Here is a 24,950-nt window from a genome sequence, read left to right as displayed (position 1 = left end):
TATAGAAGAATAATTTTCTTTTTAAAAATGCGAGTTTTTGGAAAAATACGATAGTTATAATTATTTTGAACAATAAAGAGTTTTGAGACTAATAATAAATGATTTTCAATAAATAGGCGGTTCGTGTTGTTTATACTTATTGCACTTAAGCTTTTTGTTTTTTTTTCCATTGCTCACAAATATATCTATTCTGTTTTAAATATTGAAAATTCTAAGCAACGCGAACCTAATGTTCTAATGCAGTCGGCAAGTAGACACTCGCGGACGCCCAATGCCTGTGGGCAATAGTCGAGCGCGCTGGAGCTAGCATTAAGCGGCTAGGCGCAATAAAGTAAAGAGGAGAGGAGATAGCAGGAACGTCTGTTCATTGAACGTGCTGTTCAAGAAGTAAAAAAATATTGTGTTGCACAAATTCAGACCCAGAATTAGCATAAATTAATAACTACCTATATTTTAAATAAACAATTTTTACAATAATATTAAATAAACAACTCTTATAATATTTAATTAGTATTTGATTCAGTTTTCCGATATTATATATGATATATCAGGTGTTATCGTTTTGGCACTTAAACGAATTATGTAAAATTCAAATGTGAATCTGTTAACTATTCGCGTAATCGCGATTTATTTAATTTCATAATAGAAAATAATTGTTCACATAAATATGTAGAACCGAACATACTTATTATTTTTGCAGCACAAGCATGTAGTCGAGGAAAACGTTCTTGAGATATATATGAATAAAATTGTCAGTCATTGTATAAAAATGATTTTTAAGAGCAGTGTCACATTTTAAATCTATTAATTCTAATTGTATATCTGGGAACAATATTAATATCAACAGTAAAAGGTGTCATAAAAATAAATAAATCTTCTTCTAAAACATGCATTTCCCTAAACCAATAATCGAATTCAGTAATAATTGAAGTGAATTTATATATTTTTCATATTTTATTTTTCATATTGCTTATCTTGAATGTGCATGGCAACAGATAATAAATTTGAAAAATGCAATAATTGTCAAGATTGAAATTAATTGATCCATAAATTAAGTTTCATTTGGAAATGTGGAACTTTATCCCAAGGTACTAAAAATATTAGTAATAAATATTATTAATTAGACCCTCCTGAGATGTGCACAACAGGCGGGCGCTCGCGGGCGGCCGTGCCCAATTTCAGCGTTTTGCCGATCTCTGTTCTAATGTAATAAAATCTGTTAAAAAAGTGAGTAATAGAATATAAATTTTTTTTTAATTTCAAATGAAATAATTAAATAACTTTTTTTCTAAGAATTATTATATATTAAGAATATGATAATTGAATTGAATTGAATTTATAATTTAAAGCTCTCAAAATTTATAAAATTTATTTATTTATTTGTAAAATAAAAAAATTGCACAAATGCTTCTACAATTATTAAAGTATGCTTAATATAAGTTATTTTACAATAAGTCCTGCTCCATTATTACTTACGAATGAAAAGAAACACTATTTTCTGCAGAATAACTCACTCTGCAAATTACACACTTTCGAACTATTATTTCTTTTTAAAAATATAATGTGATATTCCTATCGATATTCTGTAAATACGATACATTCTGTAAATAACATACAAATAACCTCAAACTTTTCTTTAACTTGCATAAGTATACACCAATAAGAATGCATTAATGTATAATATATGTCAAGCATGCGCAAAACGTATTTCCGAACACTTTTAGAAAAAGAGAGACGTTTCTCTTTCCAACCTCCCGCGGACATAATATCTGTATTACCAGTCCAAACATATAAGGTCTATGTCTCTATCACAAATGTCTATATTAAATTAGATTGCTACATGCCATTATCGAAATAGCGTGGCTTGCCGACAAGATTTCCGGTGAATGCGAGAAAATGGCCGCTGCCGCCACATATTTAAAATAGTTATTGCGGATGATATTCAACAAAGTTTTGTAATACTTATTGTTTTACTCAAATTGTGTAAATTACAAAAATAATATTTAGTGTAATTGTTGAGTAATCAAAAAGCCCATTTAACTGTGATAAATAATATTTGAAAAACATACATTAAACTTAACATATATTAAAATTATATATTACGCTAACATTATATATATATATATATATATATATATATATATATTGTAATATATTGTAATATAAAAAATTATATTTATAATATAAAAAAAAAACAAAAAATTATGAACGATTGTTGTCATGAAAAGTGCAGAAGATAAAAGAGTTTGCAGAACATAAAAAAATGTAGTTCAACATAATAAAAAAGAAAATAAAAAAAAAGCAAAATATAAAAAATAATTATTACAAAAATTTAAAAAGTTAATTATTATAAAATAAAATAAGTTTGGTCAATCAATGATGTTGACTAATTGAAGTAATTTCCTTATTCAATTTATTCGAGTATGAAAACATTTTTATTACTGTTTTATTGTTAAATATTACCTACACATCGCAGTTATTAGTTGAACACAGTGTGGAGTATTTATTCCAATTACTAATTCGTTGAAACATCTAATATTTAATGTAAATACATTTGTATTTAATACAAATTTTCTTATTACTCTAGTAACAACTTTATTGTATATGCTTCTTGTTAGAATCTGCATATGGCTGTTTTATTAAAAGGAAAAATTCCAATATTTTGAAGTCATTTTTTCAAATAATCTTCTCTTTTAAATGAAATCTAAAATATTAAAAATTTTGTTTTCACCATAATCTATAAAATTGCCACTATTTACATTTCATGAAACATTTATATATTTATTATAAAACTTACTTAAATAGATTAACACCATCTTTTTTTTATTACGACAATTTTGATGCAATAAGATACTGGCATTTTTACATAAATTTAATGACCATACACACACTGATGCTGTAAGATTCAACAAGTACACATCATATACACAGGACTGCCGCCTCGCATACAACTGGAAACCGCATGTGACGCAAGTCCAAAGTTCTAGTTAGCAATCTAGTTTAGTATAGACATCTATGTGTCGAACATTAACAATTCATTGTTAACAATTCATTGTATAAACTTGCAACTTTTTAAAAGACATCTTTCTCGCCTAAGCGCATGGACTGCATCATCTCAAGAGCAGTGTTGTTATCAGGGACACTTTTTCGCGCATGCGTATTTAGATGCGGGTTTAATGAAGTTTAGAAGAAAAAGATATTACTTGGTTTTTTACTGAAATTTTTTATATTATAAAATTTTTTATATTAAAGTGTTTATAATTATATAAAATTGTAAAAATTATATAAAAATTATTTAATTATATAGAATTTTAAATATAATTAATATTAATAACCTACAATAAAATTAATTTTTTAACAAAGTTATATTTTTGTAAATGTAAGGGAAAAAAGTATATAATAAAACACATTTATGTGTTTAAAATAAAATATTTTATTTGAAAATTACGAGCATGCTTTTTAATAGTCCCTTTTTGATTATGTATATCTATATTATATTTATGTTAACAAATAACAAATAACAAATAACAAATAATAAATAATAACATTTACCTTTAATAACAATTAATAATATTTAAATATTTACCTTACTTAACCTATCTCATCCTAGCATGGAGTACGCCAAAATTTTAATGTCTATTATATATCAGGGAGAAGTCTGAGAGCGGCCATGGTCGCGATTTACTTGTTATCTTATTTTGAAGCGCCAATGTCCACGATCGTGGACGTTGAACTACATAGTCATGTCCACGAAATTGGTCGGTAACACGACTATGTCCACGATTTTGTGGTTCTGTTCCGTGTTATGTCCACGATTTTGTGGTTTTTTTCCATGCTATATCTAGAAAATGTCGATTCAAATCTTCAATTAATATAAAATATATCTGTAACAAATATGTAAAATATAAAAAAATATATATAAAATAAATTTATAATATACACGCGTTGCGTTAATTATTTTTGCCTCTTTCGCGTTTATTCAAATTTTATATTATGTTTTATTAATAATTATGTGTTTTATTAATAATTGTGTTTTATTAATAATAATGTAATAAAAGATCATTGTCCGAATACATTGTTAAAACAATCAGTTTTGAGAGATGTAGTCCATGCGTTCTCATGCGCTGTGTGGCATGGTGGGGGAAACTATTTCCATGCGCGCATGAACTGCATATGGAGTGAAACGAAACAACCTTATGCGTTTTTCATGTGCATCATACGTGAAACGGAACGCATTCTTAGTACAGCAATGATGCTATACTCAAATGCGCATGCACGAAAAACCGCCTGACCTAACATTGCTGGTTGCATATAGATGGCGTTGACAAAAATCATTTTAATCTCAAAGTAGCAAGTTGGTAAACAATAGAGACGTTGTCTCTAATAAATAACATGTTTAAGTGTGTTTGGAAAAGTAGACATATATTATAATAACGTATTTTAAATAACGTATTTTCTTTTACTGATATCTAGTTGATAATGAGCCATATTGTGATTGTGCGTGCCTTTAAGCCGGGCGACGAAATGAGCTGCAAAAAATTAATCGGAGACGGCGTGATGTCTTCGTTGAATTACACATTTCGTGGAATGTTACTCAAGGAGATAACTTTTCAGCTGATAATCTTGTTATCTGCAATAACGTTTATTTTCTTTGGGATGCCATTAACTATTTGTCTCTTCGTTATACCTATAATTATTGTACTTACATATGCATGCACCTATATAAGTTTTGCTACAAAGCTAATGGAAATCAACGCTGAAGTAGCAAATATTCCAAGGTGATGTACTACTCTTGCGTTTCACAACAATTCTATTCAAGAAATAATTTAATATGACTTGATTTTACTTTTCACAGACTTTATATGTCAAATGCTTTCTCCTGCTTTTGGGTTGCTGAGGCATTTGAGCCTTACCTGACGACACAAGATCCAAAAGAAATTCATTATACTGTAATGACAGAAGAACAGTTTTATGAAGCCAAAATGGATGTTTCTCTACAAGCCAAAAAAATAGTAGGGACTGTTGGTTTATGCAAGAGTTATAGATTAGATAGGAGTGCATGGATAAAAAGACTATGCGTACATGAGCAATATCAAAGAAAAGGTATAGCGGCATGCCTACTTAATACTGCTGTACAATTTGCAATTGATGCAGGATACAGCTGTGCCAATATAGTAGCTTCTGAATATACTGAAGGAGGTAAAGAACTGTGCCTTAAAAAAGGATTTGAATTAAAGCAAATGTATCACAAGTCTATTCTAGGATCATATATAACAATATTAATGTATGAATTAACTTATCAGATTAAACCTAATGAGGACGATTACTTTCCTCATTTTGAAAAAAATCTGAATGAGTTTTAAGAATTACAGATTTTCGTAGAATTTATAAATTTTAATAGTATGTTAGTCAAAACTTAATATAACAAATTTCTTGAGAAATTAATGAGACTGATTCAACCAATCGAATACTGTGTTCTTGTTAAGCAAAGTACCCAAACCAAATATTTTTACGTGATAGGCTTAGTATTATCTACCTTTGTATTAGCTAGCAATGATGGAAAAGATATTTTTTACGAAATAATCATTATTTCATATATTGTTAAACATGTTATAACATTCTATTAATGATACATAGATAATGAAAATAAAATATATTTTTCTTATATCTTGTTCTGGATAGCTTCTTGGTATATGCGAATCTCTTTACCTTCCCAATGTTGATTCTTCACTGCCGATAGAAATCTAGAATAAACAATTCCCAGATTGAAATAAATTGAAAAATGTCAAAGTACATGATAGAGAAACTTATAAAGACTTACGTTACTTGAATTTCCTTTAACAATGCCTTTTCCTTCTCCGTAATGCCATTTCGAATTACATCTAGATTCATTTGCAATTGTTTCGTAGTTTGTATTCCAACTAGATTTGTATCTACATCTGCATATTGCATAGAGTGCCATATTGCTAGTTTGGCAAACTCCACGTTACGTTCCTATGTCATTTTTCATGATGTTATTTTAATCAGTGATATTACGATATAAACTAAAGATAGATTTTGATTAATAGTATGCAGTAATACGCCTTTTTTAATTAATGTCTATTATTAATGAACCTGGCAGTATTGTGCAGCGTTCACACATTGTTTTTTCGTCTCATCGGAAGCCGGGTGCCAACTTGGCGGGCCATTATTCGTTAGAAGACCCATAGACAGCGTGGCAGCATTAATTAGACCAATTTTGTGTTTCTGTAAATTTAGAAATTAATGAAACTTTGTTATCAAGCTTGACAATGCAATCTACAAACCTTGAAGAATGGAACATATTCTAGTAAAGTGTCATCAATGAGAGTGAGTCTTGCATAACTCAGTATACAGGCTATATTTATATTACTTTTCTCGATACATTCCTTCAATATGGATACTGGATATCCAGTTATACCTATATGTTTGGCTCTACCCTCGGCCACTTGTCTCGACAATTCCGGCAAGGTTTGTGTAACTATTATATCTAATGAAGGTGCAAATTCTATATCGTGAACCTTTTATCATTAAAATTTTATCATTAAATTTTATCATTAAATTTTTTTAGATTTATCAATTTTGATTCATGAAATAAGAAATATTTTACCTGAATAACATCGACATAATCTACTCCCAGCCATTCTAAACTTTTCGTAAAACTCTCTCGAGTTTTCTCGATGGTAAAATTGAACATGTTATCACAATCTAATTCATATCTGCCGATTTTTGTTGCAATATAATAAGCCTCACGCGGGATTCCCTTTAATGCCTAATAATAAACATAAGAAATCGAGTTTACATCCGGTTATTGGGGTACAAAAAAAGAATTGTATAAAAGCCACGTGAAAAAATTTTAGTGATAATCGCAAGGTCGTAAGCGAATTGATCAACTACAATTGATTATTTTTAGACTGTAAGGAGAATAATTAATTCTGATTGGTTAATTTGTTTATGATCTTACGATTACGATTAAAATTTTTTCACATGCAATGGCCTTTACTCTTCTTAGTGAATTTTTGTACTTTTCCGAGTGTCGCTTCCGATCGGCCTTGACCATACCACGGTGCTGTATCGATATAATTGATGCCTTGCTTTATCGCTCGACGTACAGCCTCGATAGCATCCGCTTCATCGTACGTGCTACAATATAATTAATTAAAATAAAATATCACACTCGCGCGAGTAATAAACAATTTTACCCATAATGACAACCGAGTGGACCACAACCAAATGCCAATTTGCTTACAAGCAGCCCCGTTTTCCCAAGCTCTTTGTATTCCATAGCTTTTACTGCTTCAGGGTCATGAAACCCTTCGACGTAAGTAGGTGGAAACATATTTCTAAAAAATAAATGATATAAAACAAGATCAAAATTAATATTCGCGACAGATTAATATTCTTGAACTGTTATTACACTAACGTGAGTGGAGTCTGATCGAATGCTTATCGTATATACAGTCATATATCCTTTTTTTTATTAAATGACTAAAAAGATAAGACACATACGCAAAATTCAGCCATTTGCATACTGCTGATCAGCTAATCGATGACGATTTATAAATTGCGACGATTGCCATCTTACGATATAAATTAGCTCAACAATACGTTATCACGTTATGTACATAATACCAGTTATTGATTAAACGGAAATCTGTTCGAGTTCTGTTTTATCGATATATACATTTGCATAAAAATTTGTTTTCTTTTCTATTTTCTCTATTTTTCAAATTCACCTTGCATAAAAATTAATTGTTATTATATATAAAATGCTATTTTCTTTGAATCTAACATATGTCATGGTTTTATGGATTCAAATAGTGTTTTAATAATATTTTTGTATAATCAGATTAATAATAATAATATTTGTAACAATAATGTATAACAATTTGTAACATATGATAAGTAAACGAAATTTTCATTAATGATATTAAGATTATAAACTAAAAATGGATCTTGACTGACAGTACATAACAATATATCTTTTTTAATTGATGTCTATTGTCAACGAACCTTGCAGTATCGCGCGACATTCGCGCATTGTTTCTTCATTTCATCGGAAGCTGCGTTTCAGCTTGACCGACCGTTATTCGTTGGAAATCTTATAGACAGTGTGATAGCACTAATTATTAATTAGACCTATTTTGTGTTTCTGTAAATTCAGAATTAATGAAACTTTGTTATCAAGCTTGCTAATGATCTACAAATCTTGAAGAATGGAACATATTCTAGTAAAGTGTCATCAATGAGAATGAACCTCGCGTAACTCAGGCTATATTTATGTTACTTTTCTCGATACATTCTTTCAATATGGATATATTAATATGTAATTGTATGCATATGTATATTTATATATTTGGCTTTGCCCTTGGCCACTTGCGTTGACAATCCCGGCAAGGTTTTCGTGATTATTATTTAATGAAGATGCAAATTCTGTATAATGAATCTGTAAATTCATAGATATTTAATTTTTTAAAATAGATTTTTTTGTCAATTTTGTCAGCTATTTTGATTTATAAAATAAAAATATTTTACCTGAATAACATCGACATAATTCACTTCTCCAGCAATTCTAAACTTTTCTTAATATTCTCTCACGTTTTCTCGACGGTAAAATTAAACATGTTATCATAATCCAGTTCATATCTGTTAATTTTCGTTGCAATGTAATAAGCTTCACGTGGAATTTCCTTCAGTGCCTATAATAAACATGTGAAATAATCATCATCGATTATATATTAAGTATTGTTCGGAATTGCCATAAGTAAATCATGCCTGAGTGCGACGCGGAACACGCGAATTTCGTGACGATCGATTACCCTAAATCTCGATAAGGAGCTTCGTCTCTTCCAGGAAGTTGAAGAACTTCCGCGGAAACCATTTTTCGGAAGAAAAGCAATGCGAGGATCACTTTCTCGCAACTCACTTTCATAATGAGCAAAGTCGATTCATAGTTCGATTGCCTTTCAAGACGCCTCCTCCGTTGAATATCGGAGATTCTCACTCTTCTTTGTTTTCATGTCTATCTCGATTCGAACAGCGATTCGAGACTCAGCCCGAAGTGGCAAAGGAATACCGTACTTTCATGAGCGAATATGAAAGTTTAGGTCACATGGTTCCCGTCAACGATACGGAAATCTCTCGCTCACAGATCATTTACATTCCTCACCATGCGGTCATTCTCAATAACAGCACTACAACGCGTCTTCAAGTGATGTTCAATGCATCAAGCCGCGTCAAACGGATTCTTGTTAAATGATCATCTCTTAGTTGGGCCCAGATTGCAAACAGATCTAACGGCTATCATTCACGGGGATCATTCATCGTTGGCGTCAGTATCGCTATGTCTATACTGTAGACATTGTTAAAATGTACCGCCAAATTCTCGTCGAACGAGATGTCGATTTCCAAAGAATTTTGTGGCGATCAGATTCCTCCCAAAACGTTCAAACCTATCAGTTACTCACTGTCACATATGGAACTGCATGCGCTCCATATCTAGCGTTCTTAAACAATTAGCTTTAACCGACGCCTCATTTCCGTTCTCTCAATCTGTTCTTCAGCATAATGTCTATATCGACGATTGCATCTTCGGAGCAAATGATAAACCCATGACCAAACAAACGCACAATCAATTGATGATGTTACTGAATCTCGCTGGATTCAATCCGCGAAAGTGATCCAGCAATTGTCTTGATCTTCTACAAGATATCGCGTAATCATGGACTATCTCAAAGTAAATCATTGAAGTCCGAGGATCAATTCCAAGTTTTAGGACTCAAATGGCATTCACTGCGGGATGTCTTTCAATTTAATGTAACTTTATTTGACTTACTGCCATCAACAAAACGCACAGTTCTCCCCGCTCTCGAAATTGTTTGATCCAATGAGATGGCTCACTCCCATCATAATCACAGCAAAAATTCTGAAAGGTGCCGTCCGATGACGCGTATCTCTATACGCGCGTATTCGCGTATTAAAGTTCCGACCAATCACCGTCCGCCATTTTACGGACGCATCAATTTTGTTCTACTGTCCCATGCAGCGGATCGCGCGTAAGCCACTTAGCGGATCACCAATCAACATAAACACCAATCACCGACAACATAAAATATTATTTTGCAAACAGAGCTAGCAAAACAATTCTGTAATTAGTAGAACAAAATTGACGTACGTAAAATGGCGAAAAGAAACAAATCTAAAATCAATTCGGTAAATTAAAATTTCATATGGAAATTGTTATCAATTGTTTATCGTTTATGGATTTGTCAATCAATTATTGTTATTGTGTTATAAAATTTTTTGTTATAAAATGTTATTTTTTTTGTAGCAGACAAAATGAATTTAGATGAGGATATATTATTAGCAATTTTCGTTTTACAAAAATTTAAACAAAGTTGTCCTTTTGAACAAGAAACACTGCGTCGAAAAATTTTGCTCTTGTATGCATTATATAAAGTTGTAAGAAGCGAAGGAAAAGGCAAACAATGTCAATTTTGGCTACGACCTATATTTACTGTGCATCGACGTTTCTTGCAAGGAGTTAGTGAAAAATCTCGTCAAAAAGATGGAGTTTAAAGATAGAACAAAATTTCGTAATTATTTCAGAATGGATTCGATTACATTGAAAAAATTACTCGAATTAATTGGTCCATTAATTATTAGACAATTTGTCGTTCGTGAATCAATTTCTCCTGAAATTTTCCGCTTACAAATCGCTGCGTAAAGGCATAATAAAACGGCGGAACGTCAGCGACTGGTCGGAACTTTGATACGCGAATACGCGCGTATAGAGATACGCGTCATCGGACAGCACTCTGATGCAGCATTTATGGCGTGCAAAAGTTCTCTGGGATGATGCAATTCCTTCTGATATCTTTCATGACTGGATTGCATATTATCGTTCTCTCGTACTTTTCAATTCTGTCGAAATTCCTCGCTGGACCGAAAAAGATTACGACACACAATATTGTGAACTGCATGGTTTTTCCGACCATCCACGTCTGTTTATGCAGTCGTGCTTTATTTCAGGGTCGACTCTTCTCTTCTCTGATCGCCAAGTTTATTAATGGCGAAATCTTGAGTCGCTCCCTTGAAAAATCTAAATATTCCTCGGTTGGAATTAATGGCTGCTATTCTCTTGGCCCGTATGATTTCTTATATTCGAGAATTTCTGAACTTAACCGACATTCCATTGTTGGACAAATTCCACCGTCGCTCTAGCTTGGATAAAATAGTCAAATAGAAAATATTCGTAATGAATCGAATCGACAAAATACAATCTAAGCTTTCGACCGCTCAATGGCATTACATACCAACTCAAGAGAATCCAGCTGATTGTGTGTCGCGAGGCATTCCCGTATAAGATCTGCTCAATAAGTTCGACTAGGGAGATTCAGAATAGTTTAAATTACCAAGTGCTCAATGGCCTCAAATTGATGTTACTCTTTCTCTGAATTTTTCGAAGCCAAGTCTCATCTTGTTAGTCTTGTAATTGACACAAGATGAATGGGATCTCCTTCAACGATTTTCATCGTGGCCAAAATTAATTCGCGTTACAGTATATATTCTTCGTTTTGTCGATAGACTTAAGGTGAAAATACTTAAGCATTCAGTCTCTTCTCCGGATCTCTACGCTCCGACTCCAAAAGTATTAGATCAATCCGAAGTGAGCAATGCCAAACGTTTTTAGTGTCGATACATGCAATCTCGTACTTTTCCTCAAAGAACTAAAAGCGAAAGGTCGGGTCGCTAATAACAGTAAGCTCTTAGGTCTAAATTCCTTCCTTGACCAATATGGTTTAATTCGAGTCAGAGGACTCCATCACTCGGAGCTCCCGAATGAAGCGAAACATCCGATTATTCTCGGATGACATTTTCTACTCTCACTTTTAATTCAGCACATTCATCTTCGAACTCTTCATGCAAGTACGCAAGTCACTCTGCGCGTACTTCGCGATGAATTTTGGATTCTCCGCGCTCATCAAACAGTTAAATCAATCATACACAGATGCGTAAAATGTGCGTGCGAGAGGACTGATAAGACGCATGAATTTATAGGAGATTTGCTCGATATACGCGTTCGGAAGGGTGCTCGTGCATTCTTGCATTGTGGAGTAGATTATGCCGGATCCATTCTCGTTCGTCCCGCCGCGAAATGGGGATATAAAGCACGAAAAACGTACATTGCACTGTTTATATGTATGACTGTCCGAGCTATTCATTTAGAGCTCGTCAGGGACTATTCTACCGTTCTTAGCTGCATACAGTCGATTCTAGGCTCGCCGAGGCATCCCGTCATATCTATTCAGATAATGCGAAAAACTTCCGAGGAACCGATCAGGAGCTATGTGGAAGGTCATTCAATCCGATCCTCGCGTGCTTAACAAGTTAGCTTTCCAATCGGTACGATGGAAGTTTATTCCCTCGTCAGCTTCTCATTTCGGAGGATTGTGGGAGGCCGGAGTGCGTAACGTTAAATTCCATTTGACGGATTGTGGGAATTACACGCTCACTTTCGAAGAAATGATCATGTTGCTTTGCAAAATAGAAATCTGCTTAAATTCGTGTCCTCTTGCTCCGTTTTCGAACAACTATGAAGACTATTCTGTTTTAACGCCTGCTCACTTCCTGATCGGCACCGCATTGACAAACATATCATCTCCGTTTCTTGACGAAAAGAAAACGCTTCTATCTCAATGGCAACTGATTCAGCGATTACAATCCGTCTTTTGGCGAAAATAGTCTAACGACTATTTACAAACTCTACATCAACGACCGAAATGACGAACTGTATAAAATCTTGCCAAAGTAGGACGCATTGTATTACTGTGAAATCCATTCGTTCCTCCAATAGGAGCTCGGAAGAATCATAGAATGCCATCCTGGCGCAGACAGACTAATTCGCGTCGTCACCGTTAAAACGGTGCGTTCAGTGTTCAAACGACCAATTGTTAAACTTAGTTTTTTGCCGATCGAAAATTGAAATTGCAATACCTCAAGTCAATTGTAACTCATTATCAATCAATGTCACTGTCTTACCATTATTCCTGCATGGCGGCACTTGATGTAATTTCGCATATAAAATCCGAGGCGGGCGGTATATTCGGAATTGCCATAAGTAAATCACGCCTGAGTGCGACGCGGAACATACGAATTTCGCATGACGATCCGCGGCGATCGATTACCCTAAATAATTCGATCGATAGCACCAGATAGCCCGTCGATATTTACCACGCGGAAATAATTATGCTTATTAGCCACTCTTTGAGGGCAGCGTTGTTTCGCAATCGACGGAACGTATGTATATGCTATCGATTTGGCCGAAAATCACATGATTCATCGATCACTGATAGGACGAAATCAATCGGATGATCCTGCAAGTTTCTCGAAAAGGTCTCGTTATCAAAATTCTTAGCCAGTTGACCATAATCTTTGCTCATAGAAAGTACACCGTGCTCTTGTCGTCAATTCAGTGCTCTTGTTCTCTATCACTCTTGTCGTATTCGTAGTTCAACTCGTGTCGTAAGAGACTTGTCATTTCACTTGTCTCCTAATAACGTTACGTTTTAATCGTCGTTGCGAGAGACTTTTCGGCGAAGCCGATTCTGAATCGAACTCTTGGTTCACGTTCTCTCTCGCCACCTCGGGATTCAAGTGCCTTCGGACTCGACAAGAATATTTACTGCGAACATTCTCAAAGAGCGAATTCTCAGTGACAAGTGCGCATATCTCAGCTTGACGAAGCAGTCATTCGTTCGATCAACGTGCAAGAACTTGCGACTATTCTTTCAGCACGCTACGAACATTTTCGCATCACGTGATCACGCAATTCGTAACGAACCATTCAAGCTAGTGCGTGCTATCTACCTAGCGAACATTTGTTGTATCTTCTCAACGTGTACAACAACGTGTAAAACGGTATCTTCTCTACCGTTGAACTCTACAATCTGTACATTTCAAAAGCTGTAAAAGCTGACTCATTAAATTAATATGATTTGTCTCAAGAAGTCTCGCCATTCTGTATTCAATTTTTGTACGTTTTTTTTTTTCTTATACATCAGATTTTCTTTTATATTTTATTTTTATATAAATACAAGTACAATAATTCAATAAAATTTTATTGGCAACTACAAATTGACATTAATTTTGGATTAATAACATCTTTTTTCACCTTTGCAACGTTTCTTTTTTACTTTATAGGATTAAAAGTTTGCGCCATTTTTGGATATCATGTGTTTTGTAGAAATAATGAAATGACTTTTCAAATAAAAATGAATTACAAAATAAATCGTATTTTATTATAAAATTCTTTTTATTTTATTAGAAGTTGGCGCCAATTCTTGATATCGAGAGAATAGGACCATCATCTTCCGATCATGGGGATTCGAAAGAATACATGTATATATGTATAGTGTAATATATGTATATATGTGTATCATTGTATTGTTGACGTGTTATTCTAAACACGTTATTTACGATAAATATTATCACATGCAGTAGTCGAAGAGATAAGATGCCTGCCCGGTAAGCAGGAGATCCAGATTCGATTCCTGGCTAAGGTGGTATTTTTTCGCAAAATAATTACGAGTTTTCACGACTGGTTCGTGGCGGGCCCCGCCATAACGCACATCCTCCCTTCTTATCTTTTATACCAATATAAAATTATTACTTTTAAAAATTTAAAACGTATAAAAATAAAAAGACTTGTAGATGGAAACTTTTGTATAAAATTTTTTCTTTTACATAAATAAGAAAAGGGGCGCGTGAACTTGGCGTTATTTTTTACTTTTTTTAAAAGGTAATTTTGTAGGTATAAATTATTTCAACAACATGTTATTACGTGATACCAGTTACTGATTAATGGAAATCTGGTGGAACTTTATTGGTAATGCATTTGCATAAAAATCTGTCTTCCTCTCTATTTGTCCTATTTTACAAGTTCAATTTGCATAGAAATTAGTTATTATTAACATGCATATATAATGCCATTTTCTTTTTAATATACACTATATTTTTATAGATTCAGTGCACTTGCTTTTATAATACTTTTGTATAATCAATGTAATAATGATAACATTTAAGCATAACGTATGATGATATGTAACATATGATAATGTAATACGATTATATATCTGCTAATATGTAAATATAACGATAATAATTATAATCATTTGTATTGTAAAATATAAAAAAGTATATTGTGGCTTTGAATAAAAATATAAGTTTTGAAATTTGTTTAAAATCAAGCGAAAAGAAACATATTTCTTCCCACTTCTGCTATCTTTCGCAATTATTTTCTGTTTTTTAAATGACTCCGAAAAGTTGTCTATTGATAAAAAAGATGGAACATAATGCAGATTATTTGACATATTTGATACTTTTGTATTATTTTTCTTTCGTATTTTTCTCTTGTCACATATATCAATATTTTATAACGATGGACTCGTTATCACTTCAATATTTTGAGGAGTTTATTTAATAACCAGAATTTTTCTCTGTTCTATTTTGAGATTCGCTTGTTAAACATTTTACGCGTGCACTTTCCTCGCTAACATTTATAACTTTTAATATCCAGAATTTTTAATTTAGGACTTGGAGTTGATACATGTCGGTGATGTTTGCATTTCTTATTTCTCATTTTGTAATATATTATTTTTTTCATAATCTGTGATGATCGGTCAGGAACGAGACTAGAGATAAGTTTCTCATATAAATTTTGTGTATGCTTAAAAATGTATTATTATTATTATTATTATTATTATTATTATTATTATTATTATTATTATAATTAATGGTAGTGGTGGTGGTGGTGGTGGTGGTGGTGGTGGCGGTGGCGGTGGCGGTGGCGGTGGCAGTGGCGATGGTGGTGGTAATAGTGGTAGTAGTAGAAGTAGCAGCAGTAGTAGCAGCAGTAGTAGCAGCAGTAGTAGCAGCAGTAGTAGCAGCAGTAGTAGCAGCAGTAGTAGCAGCAGTAGTAGCAGCAGTAGTAGCAGCAGTAGTAGCAGCAGTAGTAGCAGCAGTAGTAGCAGCAGTAGTAGCAGCAGTAGTAGCAGCAGTAGTAGCAGCAGTAGTAGCAGCAGTAGTAGCAGCAGTAGTAGCAGCAGCAGTAGTAGCGGTGGTAGCGGTGGTAGCGGTGATAGCGGTGGTAGTGGTGGTAGTGGTGGTAGTGATGGTAGTGGTAGTAGTAGTAGTAGTAGTATAAAATACTATTACTGTTATTTTTAATTATAATATATTTTATAAAATTTAATAAAAATACGTGAGTATATATAATAATACATATAAAAGTAAAATTTTATACATATGTTCAAAATACAATACATATTACTCATTTGCTACAATGATATAATTCAAAAAACAGGGTTTTCTAACAAAAGGTGAGCGTGAATGTTTTAAATTATTAAGATTTCATATTTTTATATTATTTTTGAATGCAGTTTTGAGTTTTAATGTAATAACTGATTATAGAGAATAAAAATATATAAATTATGCTCTGCATTTCATCCAAGTAGATAAATGTAGTCATGCTGCATGTTACTCCCCTCCAACAAGCGTTTTAAAGCACCCGCCAAAAGAAATCGGTGGAAGAAGGTCCCATCGATGCGCGCGCCACTGCACAGCTTTATTGTATTGCTTGTTCTTCTGGATAACAGACGTATTTCCTAAGAATGGGAAAACATTTTCGAAAGTATCGAAAGCGGTCCCGGGGACACTCGTGCGAGCGCGAGTACGAATCATTCCTCGAATACCAAGAATACGGAAACTCGAAGCGAAAACACTCAGGAGAATTCCTAAAGGATTTATATGACGACTCACAAAGATCTTCCAGTGAGCATTCTCGCTCGGCGAGACACTAATCAATAACCCGAGGAGAAACTTGATAGACTGCTCGGATTATTAGCCTACGATAAATACAGAAGTAGAATTGGAGGTTTCCTTCGGGCAATCCTCCTTCCGAGCACGACGAGAGTTACCGTTTCGAAGTCAGCTTCGTCTCATCAAGACGACGAGACAAATGAAGAATCGACAACTATAGAGCAGACAGAGGTTCCCAACATCGATAAGCTTATTTTCCTTTCGGACCATGAACCACTACCTAGAATATGGTCGAGTCCAATTCGTCTTAACCTTTAAAGTTAGATATTCGCAATCCGTGAGGCTCTCCGCAGAGGCGAGTCCGGGATTTTCTATACAAATATTACATTATGACTATGAACCATAATCGTTGAGTTTGATCCTGTCACGTTATGACTATGAACCATAACCTTTGAGTTTGATCCTGTCTAACGATCACTTAATGATTGCGAGGCTGTCTGTAGGAGCAGGCCTGCATATGCGATTATACCTACGTATAGGATTTAGAGTCATCGAAAGTGTAGCCAGGTCCAACCAGCAACTTTTGCACAAAACGTTACGCGAATTGTTGTGCAACGAATTTTTTATTTTAGAGACGATTGACGGAAAAGAGATTTCCGCGAGGCGGTCGGTGACTTTCGCTATGGAAGACACCGTGATGGAGATCATGACATCGTGGCATTCAAAAGGTCTTTAATAGGCACCAATTCCGACGACGCGAGCTTTAGCCTAGGTACACGAATTAATTACCAAGACGTGGTGACCGATATTTACAAAGGGACTTTCGAAAGAAAACAGAGAGTTGCTACGTAAGAAATATTCTATCCCACAAAATTTATTGCTAGCTAAGTTCTCGTCCCGATTCTCAATTCGGAGGTTCGGCAAACTATTCCACTGACATCGATTAAAAGAGATGAATATTAGGCCATAACTGAAGGGATATTTGAGGCAGCGATAGTGGTGCAAGCTCAACTATGATAGAACTTCTAACCGAAAGAGCAATGGAATTTCAAATACATATTTGAAACAGCAAGCGATACAGGTCTCTTAATGGCGCATGTCCAGTATCATATGTCGAGGGCTAGGCGAGCTCTGATTACACCGATGTTGACTTCTTCGGTTAAGAGTGCCTTAGATACTTCACTTATTGACAATCATCTGTTCGGTGAACAATACCTGAGCAAAATGAAGGAGGCTGTAGCAGCAGATCGTATCCGGCAGTATCCGGATATAAGATTTCTTTTCTCTGTATTCCTCCCTCCCGCCCATATTTACAGGAACCAAGGTTGAGCGAAGCAGAGCGCTTATTATGCGCAAAAGAAATTGATCGCCTTCTGGCAAGGGGAGCCATGTTCATGCCAGATCAATATCTCTCTTCCTTAATAGATAAAGCATCTAATGATAAGAGATTTATTTTAAACTTAAAGCATCTTAATAGATTCATTTTCCTCACTTTAAGATGGAGGATTTAGGTATGGCCATCAAACTACTATCTCCAAATTGTTTTATGACAACTATTGATTTAAAGAATTCTTATTTACTAATTCCGATTCATGGCTCACATCAAAAATATTTACGTTTTTCTTTCCAGGGAAATCTTTTTGAGTTTTGTGTGCTATCATTTGGTTTGTCTTCCCTATATATTTTTACAAAGTTATTAAAACCGTTAGCTGCAATTTTATGGGAAAAAAGGATTCTTATCAGTTATTTACTTGGATGATTTTTTGCTAATAGGAGACACTTTACAGGAATGTGAGAGAAACGTAGAGGAAATTATTCGCCTACTTAATTCATTATAAATTTCCAGAAAAGCACTCAGCCCGAATCGGGAAAGAAAATTTCTGGATTTCATATTAAATTCGTCAAAATGTCTATAGTCTTGCCGGAAGATAAGAAATTAGCCATAATAGAACGATTAGAAAGATTTTCTAGAAAATAATTGTGCAAACTTCGCGACTTTGCGAGCTTAATAGGAACACTAAATTCTATTTGTCGGATGATCTCTTATGGAACGATATACGTGAGAGATTTCGAAAGACAAAAGTCTCTTGCGTGTCTAAATTCGAATCATGATTATGATGCCCGAATGAAACTTTGCTCTTCACTCCAGCCAGTGTAGTTACATAAGCTACAATCGCCACCAATCTCGAGACCTTTGGTAAGGCGGAGATTCTTTTGCGAAATTTTCTTAGATGCGTCATCTACAGGTTGGGGTGCATCCATGGAAAAAGAAAAGACACACGGTTAGTAATCATCTCAAGAGAGCAAAGAGCACATTAACTTCTTGGAACTTCCTGGAAGATTGTGAAATATGCACTTAAGTCTTTTGTGGACAACATACGTTCACAAGATTTACTGCTGCCTATGGATAATACTACAGCAGTGGCATATATTAAGGAGGATTCCCCAATCCTTGCCAAATCTGCATGGCAGTGGTGCGAATCATGAGATCTATACTTCTTTGCTTCGTATATCAACTCATCTGACAATATTATTGCAGATGCCGAATCTAGAATTGTTTCAACTGAAACTGAGTAGGAAATCATTTCTAGCTTTTTTTCGCAGATTAGCGCCAGGTTTGGTCCATTCGATGTAGACCTCTTTGCAACTCACATCAACGCAAAGTGCAAAAAATTTGTTTCCTGGTTTTCCGATCCATTTGCCTTCAACATAGATGCCTTTAAGATACCATAAATTGGAGTGAGTTTTATTTCTACGCCTTTCCACTCTTTGTATTAATCGCAAAGGTTTTAAGAAAAATAATAGACGACAAAGCAGAAGGGATCTTAGTTGTACCTAGATGGCCAACTTAACCGTGGTTCCCACTTTTCACCAAATTATGTATTACGAATTTAATTTATTTTGAACCGAACCCTGATCTTCTGACTTTTCCTTTTAGGAGTCAACACCCGTCCTGGCAAACGATTTCCCTGGTTGCAGGGCGGTTATCAAGCAAGCTTTTCGACGAAAAGGATTTCCGAAGGAATCTATAGAAACAGCATTGGCATCTTTGGCGGTTTCAACTTTAGTGCAATACACAAAATCTGTGAGACTATGGTGACTTTTCTGTATTGAACACAAACTCGACTGATTCCTGCCGAACATAACACAAGTTCTTATCAACGCAATTTCAAAATATTACGATATATGATATATACGCTCAACTCATATCGCTCTGCTTTGTCATTAATAACAAATGTTAATGTCTTGGGGCCGATGAGAAAATAAGTTTTTCAAGAGAGTATCCATATTGAAACCCTCAAAACCAAAATATGCCTTGATATTGGATCTGGTGCCCGTTATTACCTACTTAGCCTCATTATGGCCACAAGATTTAAGCATGGAGTTTATTATGCGAAAATTAGCAACGCTAATTATATTAGCCTCAATGCAAAGAGTGCAAACATTATCGCTTATAAGACGCAGTAATATTTAGTTTCTGGCAGACGGTAATCATTAAGATTCCCGATCGCTTAAAAACGTCAGGGATAGATCGATTTCAGCCTTTGCTGATATTCCGTCATTTTGAAGATCAGTCTGCTTTATCGTGTCGCTTCTCCGTCTTTATATTGAGAAATCTCAGGATCTAATAGCAAGTCCATCTACACTATTCCTAACGTTTAAAAAGCCAATACGAAAAGCTTCTAGTCAGACAATTAGTCGATAGATAAAGTTAACTTTGTTCTGAAGGAGGAATTGATACCTCTATCTTCACAACTCATTCAACGCGTCATGTTAGCTCCTCGGCAGCGGCTCGTGGAAGCATTACAGTTGATGAGATTCGGCAAATGGCAGGTTGGTCTAGGAACTCTTCGTTTGCGAAATTTTATAACAGACCGTTATTACCAATAACAAATATATCGGAAGCGATTATTTTAAATCATCGTAATTAAATATAAAGTATAATTTTGTGTTTAACTTTATGAGATTACATATATCATTTTAATTTGTCATACGTTATAGAAAGACTAAATGTTTGTTTTATAAATTCATAAGCGCAATAAAATTCATCAAAATTATCCCGGTAAATTAATTTATATCAAAATTATAAATATATTATTAATAATTTCATTTACAGTCACAAATCGGGCTTTGAATAGCTACATTTATCTACTCGGACGAAATGCAGAGCATAATTGTATGATCAAACGAACTTCAGAGTGAAATTCAGTATCACGTGCTCTCGTGCGTTCAGTATCACGGTCGACCGTTTTGCAAAAATTCTTTTACAAGAGGCTCTCGCATCACAATGTACCATTTTTTTATACGTATCGAATCTGCATTCGTTTTTTTTTTAAGCATATCTGCATGCATGCCATCATGAATTCAATCGTCCGCTGACGATAATTTCAGTATAAAATCTATCATGCACAGAAAGAATATATAAGATTGTGCTGATCTATTTTTTCTTTTTTTGTAATGCGTTTAACGGGAGAGAAAGAGAGAGAGGGAGAGGGAGAGGGAGAGGGAGAGGGGGAGAGAGAGAGAGAGAGAGAGAGAGAGAGAGAGAGAGAGTTAATTTTTGCAATATATTACATATAAAATAACTTCTAATATTATGATACTTATGACCACTACAAAATGATGTTTAATTGATGTTTTTATATAAATGCCGAACAATCTGAATATTTCTTATGATACAATGTGGAAAAGCTTTATTTATACAAACTTCTGAACTCAAAAATGTATATCTTGAGTTCAACTATTTTTTTATCTATTTAAAATGGTTAAAAAATTTTCTAAGAATTTATGAACATATTTTCTAATTTTTATAACAAATATTAGTACTTTACTTGGAAAAATAAGTTTTTAGATATTTTCTTAACCATTTTAATTTTCTTAACCATATTAAACTGGGAAATTTTATTAATATTGATTTTGATAATGGTTTGCTTTTATAGAAGAGTTTATTCTTTATATTTATTTTCATTTGTATATCATGGTTTTAGAATAATTAATAAAATAAATTTAAGTTTGAGAGAAAGTAATAAGTATTAAATAGTATATGGTTATTATTATACATTTTTTCCTTTATTATGTTTATTATTAAATTTAAATAAATAAAAAGATGATGATCATAATGGTTAAAATGGTCATGTAAAAAAAGGAGGGACTAAAGAATGGGGGACCTCTACAATTTCGAGAACCTTGTATGAATAAAAATTGGTTGGATATGAAACATCCATATTTGTATAAGGGATACACACACACACACACACACACACACACGCGCGCGCGCGCGCGCGCGTGTGTGTTTTATATATATATATATATATATATATATATATATATATATATATACACATATATATGTTGAAGAATCTATTAAAAAAAAAACAACACTCTTTTATTTTAATCAATACCAATGTGATATCGATCGGTAATGCGAAACCAAAAACAAATGTATGTATTTAGAAAATAGAAAACGCACTTGTCTCTGTTTATCCGTTGAGTAGAAATTTATTAAAAAATACTTTTCTTTCATTCTTTCGAACGACGTCAATCTGATTATAGTTTTCGTAAATATAATTATCGTATATATAATTTGTAATTAATTGTTTTATTAAATTAAATAAAGCCGTTATTTCAAAAGTTAGTGACTAAAATATAACTACTATAAATATTTAATGTTGGTGAAAATAGTTGGCTTGGGTGCGCTCTTTTTGTGAGCCGATACGCTCTTCGGAGCTGTTCTACTTTCTCGAGATTAAATTATTGATACGTTTTATATGAGAAAATAATATGCTTTTTGGAGCTTACTCTTCAGAGCTACTGCGCTCTTTATAAGCCAATACGCTCTTCGAAGCTATAATAGCTATAATATTGAAAAGTTTTTTTTTACTACATCAAGAAACAAAATTTACATATATTATATTTTATTAATTCTCGTCTTCTTTTTATCTTTTCAGCATTCTTTTCGGATTATCTTAAATATTTTGTTCTTTAAAAAGTTTCCTTTTGCTGCTTAAAAGGAGTATCCTACCACACGCTTGCATTTGCCGATGGGCCGGGCTAATCGGTAATCTTTAAGAATTAGTAATTCATTAATTATTGCGAAAATTGAAAAATGGTAGAAGACTTTTCGACTCAGTCCACTCTATCTACACACGAAATTAGTTCCATTAGATCTGGGACACTCTGTATGTATAGAATTAAATCGTCATTGTGACTAATATGCATGATGTTCATTTCATGATCGCATTGCAGGCAGTTAATCATTCGAATGGGATTTTCTTCCCAGTTGCAAAATCACAGCACTACGAAAAGTTTTTCGGTTTACCTAAAAAGCGCAGAAGCATTTGGCAAAATTCAATAGTTTTCTTAATCGCTCGCCACTTCGTAAAGAAACAATTCCGGCAATGCTGGTGGAACAACCGATCGGTACAGATGATAATTGAGTCTGTAAAAAGCGGGTCGACATTCCGGTATTTTAATTAAAAAGAAAGGAAAAAATGAACGCCGTTAGGGGATGCTGAATTGATGAGCGAACTTCAACGAAAACGTTCACACACATGCACATCTACACATAGATACATTTATGTATACATACATACACTCATACATACATTTCTGTACACACATGATACACATATGAACAAGTTTTTGTGATACTTCCCTGATCGTAATAAGTGTCTAAGCCTAATTTTAAAAACTCAACATTGCTTCTTCATGTAACCTTTTAGTCTAGCAATATCAGTTTTGTAGGTACAGGCTGTAAAAGTTTTAAATAAAGCAAATAATTACGCGACTTGACAGCTTTGGACGTCATTTTAAGGTACCAAATGATAAAAAATATCAAAATTTAAACATTTTTTCTCGTTCTTAATACGAAATTTACGTATACATGCTAAGCATGTATTAATGCATAACTTTAATTGTGGAAAAGGATTTTCAGATCTATAAAGTTAATAAACAATGAGAGCAATACAAAAATTACTGCGTTTTGTCGATAATATAAGACAAGTTCAGTTACGCCTTAATCTTCATTCCTCTGAGCATGCAACACACGAATGTGCAGGCAATTCGAGGCTAACGGAATGTCAACGCAAGCTGTTTTCCTACGCCAAAATCGTACTATATAATTCAACATGTTTCGTCATACTGTCGACGAATTTTGAAAAATTTCACGTGTTTCTTTTTGACTTCCCAAATATTTTCGAGAAAAAATAGTCGCAGTAATCAGATCCGTTCCACGGATCGACGATTACGTATTTACATGATTACGCGAAGCACCGTTGTCGTGTTATTTATTGCATCTCGAAACCGCCATTATATAAGATAGTATTGACGATGATATTGAATTTAAGACTAAAGGACAATATTTCATAATGAAACAAGGATTGAATATTGAATTTCACTGGCGATTATGTATCAACACAGTATGTATCTTTATTTATTTAAAATTACATGCTGAAAATAACTAATTATATCAATATTGACAAAAAGTAGTCATTGGTATTATTATATAACTTTCCGATAATACTAATATTATACTATTTTTATATTGTTGAACGGGAATATTAGGGAACGAATCGCAGTGAGAAGAAATCAAGTGTAGAAGAAATCAAGGGGAACAAAAAAGTTTAATACTATTTTGTGATATTCGCTCTAATTTTCGAGTTATAAAATAAAATCGAATTATAAAATAAAATATCCGAATCAATGAATGATGACGCCGCGCTATAGTACGGCCTACTGCTAATCACATAATGTACTCCAAATGCGGGAGTTTTGGGACACCTTGTATACATATATATATATGTATACATGTATACATATATGTATACAAGGTGTCCCAAAACTCCCGCATTTGGAGTACATTACGTGATTCTTTACGCTAAAAGAAATAACTTTTTCCTTTAGCAAAATTATGTGCGACGAGTAATTTTTACAGGATCAGATTAAAAGTGACGAATGAACGCGCGTATGTGCGTAGCGGTCAGGGCTGGCGCGCATTTCTCAGGCCGGCGCGACCTGGTACTTAATCTTTGACGACTTCACATACTATATTGTTTAAAATATGATAAAAGTTAATAACAAAATAAGTATTGTTTTCATCCTTTAACTTGATTTAA

The 24,950-nt window shown here is 33.7% G+C and overlaps 2 protein-coding genes and 2 long non-coding RNA genes across 8 annotated transcripts; 1 reads left to right on the top strand and 3 right to left on the bottom strand.

Annotated features, from left to right (window-relative positions):
- Positions 1 to 425: 425 nt before the first annotated feature.
- Positions 426 to 1,934, bottom strand: LOC148937054 (uncharacterized). Its single transcript, XR_016138721.1, has 2 exons — positions 1,477 to 1,934; positions 426 to 1,216 (listed from the first exon to the last, which is right to left on the bottom strand). It is a non-coding gene; the product is annotated as an uncharacterized LOC148937054 (long non-coding RNA).
- Positions 1,935 to 2,400: 466 nt separating this feature from the next.
- Positions 2,401 to 3,101, bottom strand: LOC148937053 (uncharacterized). The gene is made up of 2 exons (XR_016138698.1): positions 2,798 to 3,101; positions 2,401 to 2,704 (listed from the first exon to the last, which is right to left on the bottom strand). It is a non-coding gene; the product is annotated as an uncharacterized LOC148937053 (long non-coding RNA).
- A 1,141-nt stretch (positions 3,102 to 4,242) lies between these two features.
- On the top strand, positions 4,243 to 5,667 carry LOC105431052 (N-acetyltransferase family 8 member 3). Of its 3 annotated transcripts, none has more exons than XM_089074305.1 (3): positions 4,243 to 4,354; positions 4,474 to 4,778; positions 4,856 to 5,667. In XM_089074305.1, exons 2-3 carry the CDS (start codon positions 4,480 to 4,482, stop codon positions 5,361 to 5,363), a joined length of 807 nt encoding a protein of 268 aa, XP_088930431.1. In that variant the 5' UTR covers positions 4,243 to 4,354; positions 4,474 to 4,479; the 3' UTR covers positions 5,364 to 5,667. The 3 variants fall into 3 exon arrangements, with proteins under 3 accessions (XP_088930431.1, XP_088930430.1, XP_011643290.1); XM_089074304.1 differs by having other exon boundaries at positions 4,261 to 4,400; XM_011644988.2 differs by having other exon boundaries at positions 4,345 to 4,778.
- Positions 5,232 to 7,649, bottom strand: LOC105431050 (uncharacterized). 3 transcript variants are annotated; one of them, XM_011644987.3, is made up of 8 exons: positions 7,528 to 7,649; positions 7,221 to 7,361; positions 7,044 to 7,161; positions 6,629 to 6,790; positions 6,306 to 6,539; positions 6,115 to 6,246; positions 5,822 to 5,994; positions 5,232 to 5,744 (listed from the first exon to the last, which is right to left on the bottom strand). In XM_011644987.3, exons 2-8 carry the CDS (start codon positions 7,355 to 7,357, stop codon positions 5,663 to 5,665), a joined length of 1,038 nt encoding a protein of 345 aa, XP_011643289.2. In that variant the 5' UTR covers positions 7,358 to 7,361; positions 7,528 to 7,649; the 3' UTR covers positions 5,232 to 5,662. The 3 variants fall into 3 exon arrangements, with proteins under 3 accessions (XP_011643289.2, XP_011643287.2, XP_011643288.2); XM_011644985.3 differs by having other exon boundaries at positions 7,442 to 7,596; XM_011644986.3 differs by having other exon boundaries at positions 7,436 to 7,571.
- Between the last annotated feature and the right edge of the window lie 17,301 nt (positions 7,650 to 24,950).

This window comes from Pogonomyrmex barbatus, unplaced genomic scaffold, assembly GCF_055798465.1.
Source record: "Pogonomyrmex barbatus isolate J1 unplaced genomic scaffold, ASM5579846v1 scaffold17, whole genome shotgun sequence".
NCBI lineage: Eukaryota > Metazoa > Arthropoda > Insecta > Hymenoptera > Formicidae > Pogonomyrmex > Pogonomyrmex barbatus.
The sequence above is the reverse complement of the archived record's forward strand: the minus strand, read 5'-3'. Positions and strand labels throughout refer to the sequence as shown.